The 22202-nt window shown below is 48.8% G+C and overlaps 1 protein-coding gene across 6 annotated transcripts in view; it reads left to right on the top strand.

The window, feature by feature from the left end:
• LOC119161804 (uncharacterized) overlaps positions 1 to 22202 on the top strand; it is a 268657-nt gene that overhangs the window by 3511 nt on the left and 242944 nt on the right. For all 6 annotated transcript variants that reach the window (XR_012887672.1, XR_012887673.1, XM_075880544.1 and 3 more), the window contains exon 2: positions 6993 to 7096. Coding sequence is in view for 4 of the 6 variants with exons in the window: in XM_075880544.1 (XP_075736659.1) it covers positions 7022 to 7096 (75 nt within the window). In the remaining 2 variants the exon portion in view is untranslated. The remainder of the gene's footprint in view (positions 1 to 6992; positions 7097 to 22202) is intronic.

The raw sequence follows: 22202 nt of genomic DNA, 5'->3' as shown, positions 1-22202 counted from the left end.
CCATCAACCATTTCACAGTTGAAGACAAGTGGCTTTGAAAAGAGGAAAAAGGAAAAAAAAGCGCAGTCCCAATACTGCCTCTCTCAATTGAGGGCACCTCCAGAATTATGCGCAGGGAAGGGGGGAATGGGGATTAGAGGCAGAAGAGAAGAGGTAAGAGTAGGGTGGTGAAAAGCATTCGATCACTCGTATCGCGCACGCGCGCAAGATACACGCCGCAGGCGCGATATACAGAAAGACGCGCCGAGAAGCCGGGGATGATTTTTCTCTTCCCCATCAAGGGGAAGAGAAAAAAAATAAAAGAAACCACTGGACAAGTGGAAAGAAGTTAGGGCGCTCCCGAACTGATAGTGAAAGGGAGAGAGTGTCTGTGCAAGGGCTGAACGTGCCCACGTAGAATAGGAAGGAAAAAAAGAGTAAAATTTGTCAGGCAGCTCGGAGCAGCCCACGTAAATGACACGTGGAACTCCGAGCAGGAAGAAGACGTGGTGCGCAGTGCGACGTAGGAGTAAGGGGAAGAAAAAAATAGAAAAAGTGGAATAAGCGTACACGCGAAGGTATGCCACTCGCAGTCGACCGCGCCTACCACCAAGAAGGCCAGCGGCACAGTGATGTGCCCGATTTATAACGGCCGAGAGCACACTTCTCGACAACCAGGTGAGTCCTTCAGGTTGATGCCAAAATGTTGGGCACGAGCCTCGAAGGTGAGGAGGGCCACTGAAGCGAGATTTCGATCGTGGCAGCCGTCTGGTAGGGCCCCGAGCGCCACTCGATGTCTTATAGCAAGAGTGGTCAGGAGCTCGTTCCTTTTTTGGATTTCAGGTTGCTGCGAGGTTGCAGTGGCGTCTCCGTCGTCGTGCTTCTGTTGACGGTGACGGGAACCAGTGGTTGCGAAAAAGCGCGTGGTGTCTGCGTCACTGTCGAGCGCATTTCGACGACAGTAGGGACCAGCTGAGCTGGGGCCGAGAGCGGGGCAGTCGTCGTTGTGGTGGGGACGACGGGCGCACTCGTTGCAGGACAAGGGGCGGCCTCCAAATTCGTGTCGCCGGTACCGGCAAGCGCATCTCGGAAGGAGCGACCCTTGATGATGGAGGCGGTGCTGCCAGGGGTCCTAGCATGCTGCAGGGCTTGGCGGCGAGTCAAGGTGCCATAAGTTGAGGCTATGATGACCGCGGCTTGAGATGGAGTTGCCAGGCTGAACAGCGGGGCTCGGTTGCAGGGTGTTTCCCGCTGCAGTTTAGGCAACGGGGGTGTGCTGCACACGATCCTGGGGCGTGATTGAGGCCGCAGTGCAGGCACCGTTCGTCCCAATAGCAGGTGGCGGTTGCGTGCCCGAAGCGGCCGCAACGAGAGCACTGCAGGGGCCGGGGCTGACGGGGTCGAACTTGGCGCCTTTGCTTATAGAGCAGTATATCCGGCGGGATGGTAGTCCCAGTGAAGGTGAGGGTGAGGCAGTTGCCTCTGTGTACACCGGACACGAGGGGCACAGGTGAAGCAATGTTGTAGGCGAGGTCCTCGAAGGGGATCGTTGGGTTCACCCCAAAACGATGCCAACACAGGTATTCAGGTCGAGTTGTTTGGCTCGAACCTTGGTCGCACAGATCGTTCCAACCTGCAGTAGGGCAGTCAGATCGGCGGTGGTGTAGGTGTCCACAGCAACAAGGTTGCGCCGGAAATTCACCCGCACTCGCTGGGTGGCTGGGAACTCCGAAAGGAAGGCAACGATCACATCTCTCGAACCAGCCAGGAAGCTAGCCTTCTTCCTGACAGGCCGAAAGATGATGGTGGCAGCACATCCAAATCGGAGGAAGGTCGCCAACAACGTGGGAACCGTCAGAACACGGAGGCGTGCTTGGGGGCACGCCGCGCTCTCTGGAGGCAGACGCCGTTTCGCTCGGCGGCCGCAGTAATTGAAAGAGATGAGGAGTAGGTGTTGCTGCCAGGGGGGTTTCCCTCGCAGATAGCCACGGCCGTAGCAAGAGTCGAGCAAGCTCCGGTGTGCGCCTTCGCTTTGCTCGAAGCCGGGGAGACGGCAGCAGTGTGATGGCTGCTGTTTTTCTGCGGCTGGGTTTTTTTGGAGCGCGTTGGCTTGGCTTCAGCCTGCTGCTGCTGTGTTGGCACTGAAATTGATGCCGAGGCTGCCAGGACGGCATCCTGCTGCGTTGTTTTTTTTTTCGGGTGCCTCACTGAGGCGCCATATGTAGCCCTTAAAAGGGCTGCGAGCGCAGAGCGAAGATCGGGGTAAGGACGGGAGCGCAAAACACGCGTCCTTGGTTGAAATCTCATCCACCTTTTTTTTTTCACAGTCCAAGAAAACGAGTGGCGATGCGGATGCGGCGCTTCACACCTAGGGTAACGGACCCGCGAGAGAACACTGATAACAAAGATGGGGCGAAGCGCGCCAGGCGCGAGAGCCTCGACACCACGCTGACGGCAGGTGACGTAGCATGGCAGTGTCCGTTAGCCTCTGAGTATATTTCGGAAAGCACCATGCAAATAGTTAACGAAGCCCCACGCCGCGCTCCTTTCTCTTCTTTCGAGCCGTCACTCGAGGAAGGTCATGAACATCGCGCATGTTATCTGCCTGACAGCGTTGTTGATGTGATAGCGTTGTTGATGTGAAGGTCGCGAGACCATTCGGGAGAGAAAGTGGCGGGCTGTTTGGGAGAGTATGGCACGTTAGCATGAAGCTTTTGTAGTGGGTTTGAGCATTCGACGACCCTCGTAACTCATTTCGCAGTGTGCGACACCTTCTGGTTCCTTTGTTGTTATAAAACGCGTTATTACTCATAATTGCGCTAATGTTTTCACGACATCAAGCCTGCGTTTGCCAGTTCTAAACGCCGTTTCAAAGCATCGGCTTGACTCAATGGTAGAAATCTGGGCAGCTAGGGGACCGGGGCTCAATTCCTGTTGTAGGTTTTATTTACTTGGCTTTATCTTTATTATGAGCAATTGTGGTTACCAAGTGGGGGCGGACAACTACGGTGCACATGACCAGTGTTGTGATCTGATAACAACTTTTGCAGTAAAAGGGTAAGCTGGGCTTTACCTTAGAACACATTTTAAGATCTAATGTGTAACTTTTGAACTGAAGGCTTTTGCTAGATTCACGATTTGAAAAGTTGGTTGAGCTGGTTGATATATATATATATATATAAATATATATATATATATATATATATATATATATATATATATATATATATATATATATAATGTGTGTGTAACAATACCACGCCAATTCAAGACGTTTAACACCTGATGTTTAATTAATTGTTGACAGCTGAAACTCTCTCTGGATACGGTGAACTGGCGGTGGCACGTGGCAGTTCGCATTTGTGCATATCGTGCCAAACTTTTTTTGCTTTTAAGCATGGTGTAAGAATAAGTTAAGTTATAACACTGCGCCCGAAGCCGCAACTAGGTGTTCGCAGCATTTGCTGTTTCCCTTTGATGCGGCAGATGGCGTTCACTAGGGCGGAAATGCTACCAGCATTGATATACGCAGATGATATACTACAAGCATTGATGTACGCAGATGATATAGTGCTAATGGCCGACAAGGAAGATTTGCAGAGATTGGTGGACATCTGCGGTAATGAGGTAGATAGGTTAGATTTCAGACTCGGTAAGGAAAAATCAGCAGTCATGATTTTTAATGACAATGAAGGTAGCGAGCTTAGAATACAGGGGGTCATGCTAGAGGTAACATAAATAGAAATATCTGCGCATATGAATAAGTGATGGGGCCGAGTACCTAAGGGAACACGAAATATACGTGATGACAAAAGGTAACAGGAATGCAGTGGTGATGAAAAACATAGCACTGTAGAATTAAAATAGGTATGAGGTTGTGAGAGGAATATCGAAAGGGGTCATGGTTCCTTGTCTTACGTTCGCCAATGCGGTCTTGTGCATGAGATCAGAAGTTCAAGCAAGATTAGAAATTAAGCAACGTGGAATGGGTAGGCTTGCCTTTGGAGTTCACTGGAGTACACCAAATCAGGGAGTACAAGGTGATATGGGATGGACATTATACGAGGGCAGGGAAGCTAGCAAGATAAAATATGAGAAGCGATTGAGAGAAATGTGGGAGGAGCGTTGGGCTAGGAAGGTATTCAGCTACTTGTACATGAAGAATGTCGATACGAAATGGAGGAAACGAACCAGAAAATTGACTGGTATATACTTAGAAAACAGCAGGGGGCCAAACCAAAAAAAATTATCGGTCAAGAAGGTGTAGGAAGCAGAGAATGATATGTGGAGAATCGGCATGATTAAGAAGTCTGCACTAGAGATCTATCGAACTTTTAAGCAGGAAATTGCCAAGGAAAGGATCTATGATAATACTTGGGGTAGTTTTCTACTGTTTGAGGCCAGGACGGGAGTATTGCGTACCAAGACATATGGGGCCAAATACGAACGGGTAGACACGGTATGCAGTGCGTGTGGAGAGGATGAAGAAATGACCGAACACTTGATAATGTTCTGTAAAGGGCTTCCCCCTATAGTTCAGGATGATGACGCGGAGTTTTTCAAAGCACTGGGGTTTCGGGACAGGGAGGGCAAGGTAGACTTAAAGCGGGTAGAATTAACCAGAAATAGACTATCTGATTGGTGGCTAAAGTCAAGGCACGAGGGAAAATTAAACCCTTCACTGCAAAGTACGAGTCCTCAACCTCAATATTTAAAGGAAAAAAAATAAATCTAGTTTTCTGTTCCCTAAGTATTATGGCTTAGTGGCGTTAGCCACCGCCCGATCTAAAGGGTACAGCTATAGTATTCCGTCCATCCATCCATGCTGTAGGCCCGTGTGCTGAGATTCGGGTGCACGTTAAAGAACACCAGGTAGTCAAAACTTGCGGAGCCCTCCACTACGGCGTCTCATAATATGGTGGTTTTGCGACGTAAAATCCCACATATAAATCAGATAGCGCTCACGCGATCTAGCGCTCACTCGATCGACTCGATCTGCGTGTAGAAGACAACAGCACCTGAAAACGTTGTAGAAGGTTATTGGTGCGGAGCATCGCTGGTTTATTACGCTCGATATACATTGATGTCAATAAATAATACACTGTGACTGCTGTAACGGAATCGATTTCCGAGTTTTTTAGGCAGCTTTTTGCTAAGTGTTCTTATATAAATGGACCGACAGCAGCCAACGTTGGCCTGTGGAGAGCGGTTGCATTTCGACGCAATGGCACTAATGAGCTCATTCCGTTGAATTTCTGAGGTCGGCGGTGTTAGCGTCGGCATCTTTGTTTCAGAACAAAAAAATCTGCGTTGGCTGTGAGAAATTTGAGGGGTTCGCTAAAAGGATAGCTGCCTGAGGGCGATAGAGTGCTAGCTATTTGGAAGGCAATAGTTTGCGTGTGTGTGTGTGTGTGTGTGTGTGTGTGTGTGTGTGTGTGTGTGTGTGTGTGTGTGTGTGTGTGTGTGTGTGTGTGTGTGTGTGTGTGTGTGTGTGTGTGTGTGTGTGTGTGTGTGTGTGTGTGTGTGTGTGTGTGTGTGTGTGTGTGTGTGTGTGTGTGTGTGTGTGTGTGTGTGCACATATCGCTACCACGTTTTGGTTGTTGAGCAACATGAACGAAAAACTTCGTCAGCAAACTTTCAACTAATGTAGCACGAAATTCACATGCATTCTATTAAGGGCTTAAATCACCCCGCCGTGGTGGTCTAGTGGCCGAGGTACCGGGCTGCTGACCCGCAGGTCGCGGGATCAAATCGCGGCTGTGGTGGCCGCATTTCCGCTGCAGGCGGAAATGTCGTAGGCCCGTGTGCTCAGATTTGAGTGCAAGTCAAAGAACCCCAGGTGGTCTAAATCTCTGGAGCCCTCCACCACAGTGTCTCTCATGATCATTTGGTGGTTTTGGGACGTTAAACCCCACATGTCAACCAATCATTAAGAACCTAAATCAACAAGCTACCCTTGGCACTGTTGTCGTTAGCGTCACGCAGATTTCGGCTTCTAGCAATGTAAGCAGTATGGTATGGTGGGAAAACTTCATTGGGTCCTGAAAGCTAACACCTGGTAATCCGTGCCACATACATGTCGGCACTGCCAGGCCAGAGGCATCAGTCTTACTTTTCACTATTTCATTAGGCCGCGCAGACTTGAACTTTATGAAGGGCTTATGAGACGGTGGAAGCCAGCGCTCTGAAGCAGCATATTTTGTACGTCTCAACCCTTACGCCACGCGGAACGCTGTCGATCATCTTTCGCTTTTGATGAGGCATTTAAGGATATCTAAGGCCTTCACCGTAATAAGTAAACTTTGTTGTGTCGTAAGTACCGTGGTCGGAAGTGCGCCTGCAATGTTGCAAGATGGTGACGATGAAGCGAATTCTCTGGCAGGGCTCACAGGCACAGGGACGCGTTTCTAAATCACACGCACACAAAGCTTTCACGAAGATGTTCTTTGGCACACCAGTTTCAAAATAAGCGCTGCACGAATACCTGGCGCCCCATCCAGTAGCACCACTCAACTTGCGCCATGGCAACTACTCGTAGCTCAAGACCATTGGTAAGCCGCGGTGGTCCAGTGGCTGAGGTACTCGGCTGCTGACCCGCAGGTGGCTGGATTGAATCTCGGCTGTGGTGGCTGCAATTTTGATGAAAGCGGAAATGCTGTATAGGCCCGTCTGCTCAGACTTGAATGCACGGTAAAGAACCCCAGGTAGTTGAAACTTCTGGAGCCCTCCACTACGGCGTCTCTCATGTGCATATGGAGGTTCGGGACGTTAGACCACACATATTGTTCGAAGGTCATCGGTGAATACAATCTGCGCAGGCCTTCACCTTGCGGGGAGTGTCAGCAACTCGGTTATTTTTAGACCGTGCTTTCAAGAGACAAACGAAAATGAATTAGTACATATGTGACACGAAGAAAGGTCAGTGTCTATCGGGATGAAAATTGTTTGTAGCGGTGTATCATTAGTACTACGGCGAAAACCTATCCCGATATCGGTGTTTGATTTCTATCCAGGGGTTGAATCTTTCTCTTGTGTACCAACAATGTCGGACTGGAGTGATTCGAGCGAGGCCCATGTATCAGACGTCAAGCCGGAATACTTCTTCTTTAAATTCCCGGTGAGTGCAGACATATTTCCTCAACTTACGCCTGAGAACGTCTTCCTTGAAAGAACGAAGCCTATGTGTGTTTTTTCACTGTGTTCGTTAGTCAAAAGTGATGCTCCATGAGCGCTGTGAAATTCTTTGAATTATATATATGCCGTAGGAAATTAAAGCAATCAGCCCATTCTAATGACAGAGAATACATCAGGCAGGCCTTTATTTTCTTATGTACGGCCGCGTTAAAAACTTAGCGCCCTTGCCACTTGCAACAAAGCAAGAAGCCTACCGGTACTCCTGTCGCTTTTAGAATAGTTTAGATGGCCTATAGTAATGTTTCTTCTATGCGTCTGCAATTAAAAAAGTGTGGCATACGATTGGCAATAGATTGGATGCCAAACTTATTATTTGAACAAATTTGTGGCCAAGAAACTCCAAGCACTCAATGCGCTCTGATTGCAGTGAACAAGCATCGGCCGTCGATTAACCTTCTGTGGTAAGGCACGCCAGCATTCATAGATGCTGCATCCAAGGTTCTCACGTTTTCACTGGCGATTGCGAGAGCTCTCGAAAAAGAACAACCACGAAAAAAAAACAACTTGAACATTGGCGTCCTGTGCGCGATCTTAATACAATAGTCTCACACTCGTTAAACTTCATGAACATTGAGGCGCTACCTAACAAGGCTGAAGACTGCACGTATTGCTAAAGCCCACCTGTACATTGTTTAGCGCAGGTGATCGACGGGACACCAAATATACACACACAAGAAAGCGCTATACAGGGCTTTGTGTTTGTGTCTTTCCTGCGTCACATTGATCAGTTGGGCTGTACAATCTACAGGCGGGCTAAGAGAAGTGTGGCAGCTTGGGCTAGTTGGTATGGCAAGACGATAGTTATAGCGCAAGAACAAAACGACGACACAGAGACAAGGACACGAAAGACACGTGTCATGTCTTTCGTGTCCTTCTTGTCTCTGTGTCGTCGTTTTGTTCTCGCGCTATAACTATCGTCGGGCTAACAGCTTTCACGGGTGAAACTCAAATATAACAGAAGAAAACGAAAATTGGCCGTGGCGATATGTGAACTCAGCCACGCCACCCGTAAATAATTTACTTGACGTTGTTGTGAATAGAAGGCAAAATATGAGCCCTAACCTTCTGAGACCTAGGGAGAGGGCCGGATAAGCTTTGCAGAGGGGGGGGGGGGGGGGCAGGGTAAGAACATGACTTTGGTGGTGTGTGTGAGAGAAACCCGAAATCACGGCATTTGCCCATCACGGTAAGAGACGGCAATGACAGAGCGGTTAACCGCACAGATGACATTTTGTTGGCCCCGCTGGACTTCCGATGAAATAGCTTATGGCGTAATTGCTGTATAATGTAAAGTTACCACAATATAGACCTATCTGCTCGTCCAGCCAAAGGTGTCAAATTATTATAAAAATGCACACCTAAAATTTGTCGGTCCATACGATTGAGTCATTGGGCAGCACTGCCTCGTAGATCAACAGCTGGAGGATCTGCGAAGGCAGTTAGCAGCCATACCTTTAGGGGTGAAGCTTTTTTTAGTCTAACCTTGTCTTACGTCAGGCATAACCAGCGATATCAGATCTGATATTGCTGGTTATACCTGACGCAAGACAAGGTTAGACTAAAAGGAGCTTCACCCCTGATAGTATGGCTGCCTAACCTTGTCCTACGTCTGACGGAACCGGCAATATCAGGACAAGCTTAGACTAAAAGGAGCTTCACCCCTAAAAGTATGGCTGCTAACTGGCTTCGCAGATCCTCCAGCTGTTGATCTACGAGGCACCGTGCTGCCCAATGACTCAATCATCTGACAGGCACAGACGTACGGATGCCCTGACGAACGTATGGATGCATGGACGAGCGCGCTGACAGACGAACAAACAGCCATGATGGACGCTTTGCCTAACTCATAATCATTCACTCCATAGATTAGCAGATTTTTTACAATTTGTTTTGCTCCTAAAGGAGAACTCCAGCAATTTTATGATATGCTCTGATTTTATTAAGACTACAAACATATGTTCTTATCAGTAGCGTGGTGATATGGGCCAAATGATACAACCATAAGTAATGTAATTTTTTAAAAAACAAATTTTAAAAAATCGATAGCCAATTCAAGAATCTCATTTCTAAACGCGGGCAACCATAAGTATGTAACGTAAGAGACTGATCTTTTTGAAAAGCCCACGACCGCCAGCAGACAGATGCATCGCATGCTTTCTTATTCTTCTCCGAAGCGACGATGATGTGAGCGCATTTCAGTTTTGTTAGCTGCACAGCGTGTTAGTCATCATTGACATATAGGGTCTTGCACTAATACACAATGCATGTGGGGCAAGTCAGCTGCGTCAAGCAGTGGCGGGTTGAAAACAAAAGACGATGCTTTCGTGTTCAGATAGTAGCTCACATTATCGCTGATGTTGTCACAAACACGCACAGCTGGATTCCGCATCGAATAACATCGCCAACTTGCTTTTCGTACGTCAGCAGAGGCACGTGAATTGTTTACACCATGGATAAGCTTGGAGGTGTGTAGTGGATTTCGTGATGCCATTCGATGAGCAGCTCCTTGTTTGTTTCTTTTTTGATTCATTCTTTAGAGCTTAATAAAAGTACTGACGAGTGTCCAGGCAAATTGAACCACCTTAGCTGTCGAATGACTGCCAATACTACTTTAAAACCGCGTTAGCTCACTATGGTTGAAAGTGCATCGGAGTTTCCTTTAACACGACGTTGATACAGACATTTCAAGCTTTCCCGTGATTCGTTCAGCTAACTTCGCATATTTTTGTCATATGTTGTGATGGCCTCCACTGGCCCGTAATGCTTTTGCTTTTTATCTTCATCTCCACTGAGGGCGAGAAAAAATGACATCGCCGCCGACGCACGACACGTGACATCGTGCGACTAAGAAATGCTCCGCATTTAAAAAGTCCAAAAGTGGTTTTCATGCGAAGAGCCAGCCAGTTGCAGCCTATGACGAAAATTTAGCTCTTTGCGAAAAGTTATGCAAGTTTATTTGTCGCGCATATGCGAAAAGTTATGCAAGTTTATTTGTCGCGCATATGATGGCCTATCCAAGCACGTCGAATACTCTGGGTGCTCTTGGGTGCTCCGACATAACGTCTGCATTGACGCTATAACAATCGCAAGTTGTATTGCAGCGAATGCACACGCAGTGAAATAATGGGTCATTTAATCATATGGTGAAGTAGCGCAAATTCGACGGGGACGAAGAGGAAAAGAAAACACGACACTCGCTACACTCGCAACTAATTTTTATTTCAAAATCAGCACTTCATATATAACCCGTAACCCTAGCGACACAGAACCCTAGGGATAATGGGTATCGGCGTCATGATGGGCGTAATAATCCCTTTTCAGAATTGTAAAGTTGTCTATCCTGCTCATCAGCTTGAACAACAAATGGTGGCTAGTCATTTACTGCAAACAGCCTGTTCTAGGACATATAGCTTACGCTAAGACGTGGAAAATTTGTGGTCGGCTCTCTTGATATAAACCTGATAGACAAGCCCCAGCACGTTCAACTAGGACCACGTCCGCGCGACAGGTGCCACCTTTTCTTGGGAAAATGTGGAGTGCAGAGAAGTGCACTTGCAAATCACGAAAAAGTTCGTTGAGTAGCGATCGTAAGTAAATTTTAGCACGCTTGACTATATTGTTCCCGTAGTCATTCATGTGCATATCAAATGTTTATTTCATTGTAGAGGATAGTGAACACTGCGATCAAAATAAGCGGTGTTCCGACATGACGGGCTATATATATAGAGAGAGAAAGCCAATCCATGTTTGTAAAGACGGCGAAGTGCCGTCGACATAGTGAGGCGCTTGTAGCAACTTCGTGGCAAGTAGTCTCTGCGACGTCGCTACAAGTGCCTCAGCATGTCGACGGCGCCTACTTCTGTTCATAAACACCGAAGAGGTCCATAGAAGAACGGAGCGCTGAGCGAGTTGGTAATCCGTCTCATGTTCCTTACCTAGTCACTGGCCTTTTGACATAGTTCGGCGTCCCGCTTGTATACGGGGTCTTCTTCTGAGGCACATTAAAGCACTTATGTAGCTCTGCAACAATGTGTGACTCAGAAGGTCAGCGTTTGATTTCGACTGAAGTAGTCATCCTTGTTTTTGCTTCCATGGGGATTTCTCACTCATTGACTATGAGGCTAGCAGAGTTCCCGTCACCGGACGCTCCTTCCCGTTATCACGTTATTTCCAAACTCGGGTTTGATAAACTGCGTGAATCACTTGTGGCGCATACCCATATGCCCTTGGCATGCGGGTATACGTGTATATGCTGGTGGAAAGCGTTTCATGACGTGCGCGACGAGCAAGTCCCGTTACTGATATCGTGACCTGTGAACCTTGCTCGTGATACATTTATGCCCTTGTATGCCGTTTTTCCCATCTATGAAGTTACGGAGAGGATCGGGAGAGTGCCTATGCGTAGGCGGCTACGTATGGAAGAAATTACGTCCCGTTTAAATCCAGCACGCTCATTCGGGTAAATAAATAATTAAATACTGCAATTGATTACGTATGATGGGCCGCTAAAAATTATTCCGTGTATGTGACAAGGCCAGCGTGTCAGTGTGTCTTTAGCTCAGTGCAAAATACCACTTTTGCAATCACTTGAGCGTGTCACACATAAAATCAACATAAAATTAAATGAAATTTAAAAATTGTACCACTCTTTGCTGCACATAAGCAGATGCTACAATATCAGGCTGTTATTTGTGCGCGATATATCACGCGTGATAGTCTCGAGCTGAGAGTGACAGCCAATGGTGCAAAAAGCGTCGCCCATTTTTTTATTCTACCTCACTTTAACGCTATAGCGTTAAAGAGCTCGTTTAGCAGAAAGGCCATGATTTGCGTCGCTGTTTTGAGCAAAAAATTATCTTATGCGTGACTGAAAAATTCAGAACGATCTCAATCGACCCCGGGTCGTTTTGTGTGGCAAGCGGATGTTCTATCACCACGGCCACGTCTCTGCTTGTGAAAACCGTGAAAAAAACTTCCTTGGTTGGAAGTGCAGTGAAAGTAGCTTTCATACTGCACAATCACACGCGTCCTGTATACATGTTTCACTATGCAACATGAAATATTGCAGTAATAAAGCCACCTGTTGTGTAACACTGACCAGGGCATACCTCAGGAGAAGCAAATTCGTTTCCTCGTGCGAGGGACAAGCGTCCATTGCCAACAAGCGTCAGAATATGCGATTATCATAAAGGCTCCATGGTTGAAAGCCGGTACCCCACTACACAAGGCACACACGCTACTGCACCAATTCTCTTAAGGCCACGTAGTGGGTGCCTACCAAATTGGAAAAGGTTTCATGCACCAAGTGTTTGAACTATTCACTAGGAACAGGATATCGCTATCGCGTTCAACTTCTGAAGGCGAAGCTTCAGGGTTGCCTAGTTTTTCTTTGTTTCGTTCCTCTTGCAGCACTCCAGGCTTCGTCGCCCAACTTTTTTTCAGCTTTCTGCGCTCGCTAATCTCTCTACGCTCTTATCTTTTGTTCCACATCTTAATTTTTCACTCTCGTGTTCTACATTTCCTTTCTTCTTGTTTGGTTCCCCGCGGGGGCGTCTGCGCAAACAGGCGTTTGGTGTGTAGCGACACCACGGACACGAGCTAACGGGGGGGGTTTCGATCCCCTCCCACGCCTAGCCGTGCGTGGCTTTGCCATGTCCGCACTGTACGCAAAAACTATCCAAGGTAAAGGTTTTTGCGGCTCATGACCTCTGAAAACTATCTCGCGTTTAAAATTACTACCTCGTGTAGGAGTAAAAGACGGTACATGGCATAGTTTTACCACCACCTCTCAGGCAAGTAGTAAAAGGATGTCAAAATCCAGTTTTACCACGTAGGGAGATTTCAATCGCGTCATTTTTAACGTGCGTTTCAGAGTTTATTACCACGTGACTGCAAGGTGCAGCTGCTTCCGCGGCTTTTGCCCCATACCCCCTTATGACGCTCTCAGTGAATCCTGAAGGTACGCGAGGACCACAGATGTTTTTTTTTTTTTGGCATCGCCGTGCCTCAGGACTGACCTCGAGTCAACGCACTTTAACTGGAACTGGGGCAGCATAAGAGCAACAAGCGAGAACAGCATTCTGTGAACAAAAAAAAGAAAGGGGTGGGGGGGGGAGGGCGGTTCACAAAAAAGAAAAAAAAGAAAACCTGCTGTGGAAAGTTGTCCTGCATATTTTCGCAAATTGTTGGCTTTTGCTTGATGGCCTTGGAAACAGACGGTGCAAGAAGCTCGGTATCTGTGTGTCTGGTTTGGCCGATGGATGCCACGTGTTTTCTACATCATCGAGTGACCGTGCGCTTCCGAGCGCCTCCGAACCTGCACGTCGCGGATATGTCGCTTCCGAGCCGAATCACGAAGATCTGCCAGTGGTAACAAAATCAATCTGGTGTCATCGTCCATGCTTGCCTACTGGAGAAGCAATAAGCATAATGCTTCACTCTGTCGTCGGGACCGAGCCGCGGCCGCCAGTGACAAGTGGGAGTGTGTCGCCGGGTCAGGTGAAACAAGCATCGCATATACCGTATTTTGTTCCACAGTAGGCAATGTCTATATGAGTAAAGTGCTGCCCGAACTCCCCACCTCATGCACCAACTGTTCTCAAAAATGTAGCACGAAGCCGATAAGAGGCAGACGGAACCAACAAGCGGCTGCCGGTGAGCACGAAGAAAACCCGGATGGTGGTCTTTCGTTGGAAGTATGCATACACCGCCCCGTCCCCGTAAGATAGCGGTCACGTGTTCATTTGTGTCTGAAATGACGACGAAATTCGCACAGAATGTGTTCTGTCATCACCAGCTGTGTTTCATCGGATAGCCGTGCTTCTCGAAAAGGCCTAGCACGTCGTCGGTAAGCAGCCTGTATGCAGGCATGGACCGCTCTTCTACGCTCGTTGTGATGAATACATGCTGCTACTGTGTTTGTGCACCGCCGCTCAATGAATATCATTGAGCTACCATGGTTTGTGCGTATTTAGGTATATTTTATGGACTTGTGCATCAGCAGTGCTAACATGCGTGGGGCCATGAGCCCGGTGTGCCAAGTAATTATTGGATAATCAAAAAGGTGAGATCGGGTAGATTTATATTAAAAGGTCGGTGTGACATTTAGTGCCCTGCAGCCCACATTAGGTTTACGCTTGCACCTTTCACCGTTGTTGTTAATCGATGCAAAAAAAGAGCTCTCCTCCCGGTACTACACGGCCGGTCAGAAAGTCGTGCCTATATATACCGGATTGTCAAAGTATAGTCGAGCAACGTGTGCAGTCTGTTCGAGTGGTGTATTATTCTGCATTTATTGTGTGTGCGTGTTTGTCTGTATGTGAATTTATGTGTCATCAATTCTGCCGTTTAATAGGTTCAGTCACTTCTGCTATTTAATAAATTTGTCGACTCTAAGCGAATCAACCCGTCAATTTTTATTTTTTTACCACCGGAAATAACTCCCAGAAATCACCTCAAAAATCTTGTGAAGGCAGTAAGAATTCACTGTCTCTATACTCGCTCAAAACCTCACTGGGGTAAATAATTACTACTCTCCCTACGTTCAAAAACTCAGTTAGCACGAGAGTAAATTTTTACCTCGATAGTAAGTAGTAAAAAAAAAACCAGGAAACGTAGTGCGCTAAAGCACAAATGGTTTACCCAGTTTTTGAGGTTATTTCAGGAAATTTTCGTTTAGTGTGCTGGGAAAAGGGGATCCGGGGGGTTGAGCCAATGCTGGGTGATTGGACCTGCAAGGCACCCCAGCGGCGGCAACACACCCCTTTGGCCCTGGCTTCACGTAGACGGCACACCTGGATTAACCCACCCGGGGGGAACCGGCAGTCGCTTTTGCTGTCTACACCTCACATCTTCGTCTTTTCTCTTACTTTAAATCTTTCCTGTCCTCTACTCACTTGCATTGACTTCCGTGTTTCCTGGTGGCAAGGACTAACCCTGTGTGGCTATCCTACCTTGGATACACCATATTCAGTTATAGTGCTGGCATACAGCTGCCGTCTGCAGGGCCTGTACTTACAGACCCTGCAGCGTCCCCTTGTAGGACACCATGGTGGGTGGCTGGCACCGCTGCCAAAAATTAAACATTTACATGGCTAGTTCCTTTCCCAGACTCCCTGATCGCCCTCAGAAAAGAGGGCGCAACGATGAACTCTTCCAGTGTTTTGGTCAGCAGAGAGTATTTTCCCCGATTCCATGTTAATCACGCTGACACACCCGGCAAACCAGTGCGAACACTTTCACCTTTTCTAGTTTAAAAGTCTTTGACAAAAATCTTCGGCCCACAATATAAAGCATCGAGAATGGCAAGTAGTGACCTCCTGTTGGAACTCTGCGACCAGAAACATTATAAAAAACTGTCTGATCTAGTGAAATTCAGAGATACCAAATTAATAGTAACCCCACACCGAACCATGAACACCACCCGTGGCGTTGTTTCAGATGTTAGGGCTGACCTGTTAGGGCTGACGGAGGCTGAACTCCTTGAGGGTTTCAGCGAACAGAATGTCATCAACGTGAAACGAATTAGGATGAGGCGTGATGGCAAAGAAATCCAGACTAAGCACCTGATACTTACTTTCAATTCAAGTGTACTGCCCGACTCCGTTGAGGCTGGGTACATCAGGCTTCGAGTGAGGCCATATATACCAAACCCTCCCCGATGTTTCAAATGCCAGCGGTTCGGCCACAGTTCACAGAACTGCCGAGGCCGGCTAACTTGCGCGAAATGCAGTGCTGAAGAACACACATCTGATGCCTGTGAAAACTCTCTTCACTGTGCGAACTGTAATGTGGAGCATGCCGCATACTCACGGTCATGCCCATGCAGGAAAAAAGAAAACGAAATTGTCATAATTAAAGTAAAACAAAACATTTCATTTAGGGAGGCACGAAGGCAGGTGTCCTACCTACCAGAAACCAGCTTTGCTGAAGTGGCGCGTCAGGGGGCAGCGCCACGACGGCCCCCGGCGGCTGTCTGGCACACGCGTAGTGAGCCAGTGGTGACGTCGTCCGCCCCTCGGCGGTTGCAGTCAGTGCCGCTCCGCCATCCAAGAAAGACCCACCAACCTCCGGGCTGGGGACCGTGAAGGTCTCGTCTTTTGAGGCGAGGCAAGCCCCGCCGCGATGGTCTAGTGGCTAAGGTACTCGGTTGCTGACCCGCAGGTCGCAGGATCGAATCCCGGCTGCGGCGGCTGCATTTCCGATGGAGGTGCAAATGTTGTAGGCCCGTGTGCTCAGATTTGGGTGCACGTTAAAGAAACCCAGGTGGTCAAAATTTCCGGAGCCCTCAACTACGGCGTCTCTCATAATCATATAGTGGTTTTGGGACGTTAAAAAGTCCCGCCACCTGCTCCGCACGTGGCGGGACCCCTGTCCCCCGCAAGCGGAGAGCGAAATGGCGACTTGGCGCCTAAGTGCAACCGAAGCACTAGCCGCATGAGCGGCGCTGATGCGCACTCTCGTTTGGCGAAGCGACGACTCTTGAGGCTGGCAAGCAATCCGCGGAGCTTCAGTTTTCTAGGTCGATAACTATCATCAACAGCAGACCACGCTGACAAGTTTTTGAATCCGTTGGTTAAAGCCGCCACGTTTATTACGAAATCGAGGCTTTTGCATTATCACAACGCGTGTTTTGGTCGCATGCGTGGCGTTGCCGTAGTTATCTGTGTTTGAGGAATATTACGCGCTCCACTTTTCTTGTTTTGTCATCGTTTTTACCGCATACAAGTCGTATCGGTCGAGTTGCATTTGGCACAACGGCGATCTTGTATAGCTAGCAGGAATGGGGGCGCCAACACGCACAAACGCTTTGTATTACACGTCCCCAGGATTCCGGCTCACGAGCAGGAGGCGCGCTTTCCCGCACGGTGGGGGCGGGGCCCCGTGTCACTCTATATGGGACCGGAGAGCAAAACGATAATGACTCCTCTCCCTTTCTGATTTTCTCATTGCTTTCACCTGTTCGAGTAGCAACTGTATGAACCTTTCTTCTGCTAGAGTTATAGTATTGTAGTTGCAATGTGCGAGTTCCCTAGCCTATTCAAGATAATGCACAGCGCCTAAGGGCGCTCTCGGAAATGCCGGCTGTTTAACAGCATTTGAATCGCTGCCCTGGAGACGTGCTTGAAGATATCCAATTGCTTTCAGGGATTTAGGTATTGGCATATGTCTAGTTTATGATGGTATAGAGCGTGTTTGAATCGCGTGGTAAAAATGGCCAGTTTTGTTTAGCGTGCGACAGCCGGATGGGTGGATGGATATGGCTGTACCCTTTAGATCGGGCGGTGGCTAGCGCCACCAAGCCGTAATACTTAATGAACCAAAAACTATATTTATTTTTTTCCCTTAAAAAGTGAGTTTGAGGATTTCTTACTTTGCAGTGAAGAGTTTAATTTTCACTCGTGCCTTGACTTTAGCCACCAATCAGATAACCTTCTTCTAGTTAAGTCTACCCGCTTAGTTTATTTTGCCCTCCCGGTCCCTAAACCCCAGTGCTTCGAAAAACTCTGCGCCATCATCCTGAACTATAGGGTGAAGCCCTTTACAGAACATTATCAAGTGTTCGGCAGTTTCTTCTTCCTCTCCACACGCACTGCGTACTGTGTCTACCCCTTCGTATTTGGCCCGATATGTCTTGGTTCGCAGTACTCCCGTCCTGGCATCAAACAGTAGAGAACTACCCGAGTATTATCATAGATCCTTTCCTTGGCGATTTCCTGCTTAAAAGTTCGATAGATCTCTAGTGCGGACTTCTTATTCATGCCCATTCTCCACATGTCAGTCTCCGTTTCCTTCACTTTCTTCTTAACCGATAGTTCTTTTTAGTTTGGCCACCTGCTGTTTTCCAACTATTTACCAGTCAACCTCCTGGTTCACTTCCACCATTTTGTATCGACATTTTTCATATACAAGTAGCTGAAAACCTTCCTAGCCCAACGCTCTTCCCCCATTTCTCTCAATCGCTTCTCAAATTTTATCTTGCTACTAGCTTCCCTGCCCTCAAATGATGTCCATCCCATATCACCTTGTACTCCCTGATTTGGTGTATTCCCGTGAGCTCCTAAAGCAAGCCTACCGATTACACGTTGCTTAATTTCTAATCTTGCTTGAACTTCTGATCTCATGCACAAGACGGCATTGCCGAACGTCAGCCCAGGAACCATGACCCCTTTCCATATTCCTCTCACAACATCATACCTATTGTAATTCCACAGTGCCCTATTTTTCATGACTGCTGCATTGCTGTTACCTTTAGTCGTCACGTATTTCGTGTTCCTTCAGATACTCGATCCCATTGCTTATCCATACGCCCAGATATTTGTATTTATCTGTTATCTCTAGCGTGACCTCCTGTATTCTAAGCTCACTACCTTCGTTGTCATTGAAAATCATGACTGCTGATTTTTCCTTACTGAATCCAAAATCTAACCTATCTCCCTCATTACCGCAGATGTCCATCAATCTCTGCAAATCTTCCTTGTTGTTGGCCATTAGCACTATATTGTTACGTGAGTAACGAGACAAAGTATTGCGAATATATTCGAAAAATATATTTGCAAGAGCGGTTGCAGCACTGGCCAGTCTGGCTCCGAGCTCGAGCAGCCAGCGAGCCTCATCTTCCTCGTCGGGCGCACACGCGCATTCGCACTATGGTTTGTGGCAGCCTACAGGTAGCATAACCCCCGTCGGCAAAGGCGCCGTCTCGGCGCATCTAGATGTCAAGATCATTGGGCGAGTGGTACTGCTTCAGGCGTGCGACGTGTACGATGTCGGTGGCCCTAGGGGTGGATGAAGACGGCGAGGCAGCAGGAGTGATTTCATAAGTGACGGGAGTCACCTCACGAAGCACTCTGTAGGGCCCTGTGTACCGAGAGAGCAGCTTGTCAGACAGGCCAACGTGCCTGGTCGGAGACCACAGCAGAACCAACGAACCGGGCGAAAAGTGCACATCGCGGTGTCGTTGGTCGTACCGACGCCGTTGGTTTGCTTGGGAGGTCAGAAGGCGAGCACGAGCGGTTTCGCGTGCGTGGGCGGCCCGGCTGATGGCGTCCAGAGCATATTGTGAAGTTGGAGCTGCTGGTAACGGAATCGTCGTATCGAGGGGTAATGTGGGTTCGCGGCCGAACAGCAAGAAAAAAGGGGAGTAACCAGCCGTGTCGTGGCGCGAAGAATTGTAGGCAAATGTCACGTATGGTAAAGCGATGTCCCAGTCAGAGTGATCTGAGGAAACGTACTTTGCAAGCATGTCAGTTAGGGTTCGGTTCAGGCGTTCTGTGAGGCCATTTGTTTGCGGATGGTACGACGTAGTGAGCTTGTGGCGTGTTGCACAAGAGCGTAGGATGTCCGCTATGACTTTCGATAGAAATGTGCGGCCTCGGTCCGTGAGCAGCTGGCGTGGAGCACCATGTTGCAAGATCACGTCGTGTAGAAGAAAATCGGCGACGTCAGTGGCGCAACTTGTTGGAAGGGCGCGTGTGATTGCGTAGCGTGTGGCGTAGTCTGTGGCCACAGCTATCCACCTGTTGCCAGCAGAAGACAGAGGAAAAGGGCCGAGTAAGTCCAAGCCGACGCGAAAGAAAGGTTCCGTAGAAATATCGAGTGGTTGAAGGCGCCCAGCCGGAAGCGTCGATGGTGTTTTGCGGCGCTGACATTCCTCACACGCCGCGACGTATCTTCTGACGGACCGTGCCAGACCTGGCCAATAGAAGCGACGGCGAATCCGGTCGTATGTGCGGGACACACCCAGGTGACCGGCAGTAGGAACGTCATGAAGTTCGTGGAGTACAGCCAAGCGGAGGTGTTTGGGTATGGCAAGCAGCAGAGATGGGCCGTCTGGATGGAAGTTATGCCGGTATAATGTGCCATTCTGGAGTACGAACGAGCGATAGGATCGGTTCGATGGGGAGGAGTCGAGGCGCTCAATGATAGCTCGTAGGGCTGCATCACGGCGTTGCTCGTCGGCTATGTGGTTCAGTTGAGAAACGGAGCACACGCAGGCGTCGTTGTCAGGTATGGTGGCCGATGGGTCAACTGGATAGCGAGAAAGGCAATCGGCGTCCTGGTGCAGGCGTCCAGACTTGTATAGCACAGAAAAGGTGTATTCTTGCAGTCGCAGAGCCCAGCGACCAAGTCGACCTGTAGGATCTCTTAAGGATGAAAGCCAGCAGAGCGCGTGGTGGTCGGTGACGACGGAAAAGTGAGTGCCATATAAATATGGACGGAATTTTGAGACCGCCCAGACAAGAGCAAGGCATTCTCGCTCCGTGATCGAATAGTTACGCTCTGCAGGTGTAAGGAGGCGGCTAGCATACGCGATAACGCGGTCGTGTCCCTGTTGGCATTGGGCGAGAACGGCTCCGATACCGTGACCACTGGCATCAGTTCGGACCTCAGTTCGGGCAGATGGGTCAAAGTGGGCGAGGATAGGGGGCGTCGTCAAAAGTGTTATGAGGTGAGAGAAGGCGGCAGCTTGAGTGGACCCCCAGGAAAATGGAACGCCTTTCTTCAAAAGATCGGTAAGTGGTTGGGCGATTGCCGCAAAATCTTTCACGAACCGCCTAAAGTAGGAGCAAAGTCCCACAAAGCTCCGGACATCTTTGGCGGATTGGGGTACTGGGAAACTCGTGACGGCACGAATTTTCTCAGGGTCCGGTCTCACACCAGAAGCATCGACAAGGTGGCCCAGCACGGTAATCTGTCGGCGGCCGAAGTGACACTTCGAGGAGTTCAACTGGAGGCCAGCTTTGCGGAAGACGTCGAGAATGGCCGACAGACGCTCAAGGTGGGTCTCAAACGTAGGTGCAAATACGAGGACGTCGTCTAGGTAACACAGGCATGTTGACCATTTGAACCCGTGTAGCAGAGAGTCCATCATACGTTCGAACGTGGCGGGGGCATTGCATAGACCGAAGGGCATAACCTTGAATTGGTATAGGCCATCTGGAGTGATGAAGGCGGTCTTTTCTTGGTCTTTCTCGTCTACGGCAATCTGCCAATAACCAGAACGAAGGTCGATGGATGAAAAGTAGCGTGCGCCGTGGAGACAATCGAGGGCGTCATCAATACGTGGTAAAGGATACACGTCCTTTTTGGTGATTCGATTTAGATGCCGGTAATCGATGCAAAAACGCCATGTGTTGTCCTTCTTTTTAACCAGGACGACAGGTGACGCCCATGGGCTTGATGAGGGCTCAATAATGCCTTTAGTTAACATCTTATTCACTTCAGCTTGAATAATCTGGCGCTCCGACGCGGACACGCGATACGGTCGACGGTGAATGGGAGCAGCATCACCGGTGTTGATGCGGTGCTTTACAAGAGAAGTTTGGCCGAGTGGGCGGTCGTCAAGGTCGAAGATGTCACGGTAGGAAGCTAGAAGGCGTGCGAGAGCGGCTGATTGCGCTGGGGGAAGGTCAGGGTCGATCATGGGACGTATTGACATGTCGAGGCATGTGGCATCGAGTGGGCGACAAGGAAAATTGGGGCATGCGTCGGCTGCGAAAGTGGTGACGTGATCATCGGCTAAGGACCGCAACGTGGCAATTAGGATGCCTTCAGGGAGGACTTGCTTTGTGAAGCCGAAATTTATGACGGGTAGACGGGTCCGGTTGGAGGCTACAGTTACGATGCAGTGAGGGACGGTGACGTCACGTGCCAGTAGGACATCAGGAATCGGCGTGACGATGTAATTCCCATCCAATACGGGTGAGGTCGTGGCAAATTCGGTGAATGTGAGGGCTTTAGGCGGTAAGCGGAGGAAGTCTGTGGCAGAAAGGCCGTGTTGAGGTTCAGGGTGAATATCCGGTTGAAGAGGAAGGTCTAAGCAAAGAGTACCAGCGGAACAGTCGATGAGAGCAGAATGGGTCGACAGGAAGTCCATCCCTAAGATGAGGTCATGAGGACAGTTCTGGAGCACCGTGAATAGAACAGGGATGTAACGGTCGGCGATGCGTATGCGAGCCGTACACATGCCAATGACAGGAACAGTGCCGCCATCGGCCACACGTACAGCTTCGGTAGCAGGGGGCGTG

This window comes from Rhipicephalus microplus, chromosome X, assembly GCF_043290135.1.
Source record: "Rhipicephalus microplus isolate Deutch F79 chromosome X, USDA_Rmic, whole genome shotgun sequence".
Taxonomy (NCBI): domain Eukaryota; kingdom Metazoa; phylum Arthropoda; class Arachnida; order Ixodida; family Ixodidae; genus Rhipicephalus; species Rhipicephalus microplus.
Note: the sequence above shows the minus strand (reverse complement) of the source record. Positions and strands in the feature narration are given on the sequence as shown.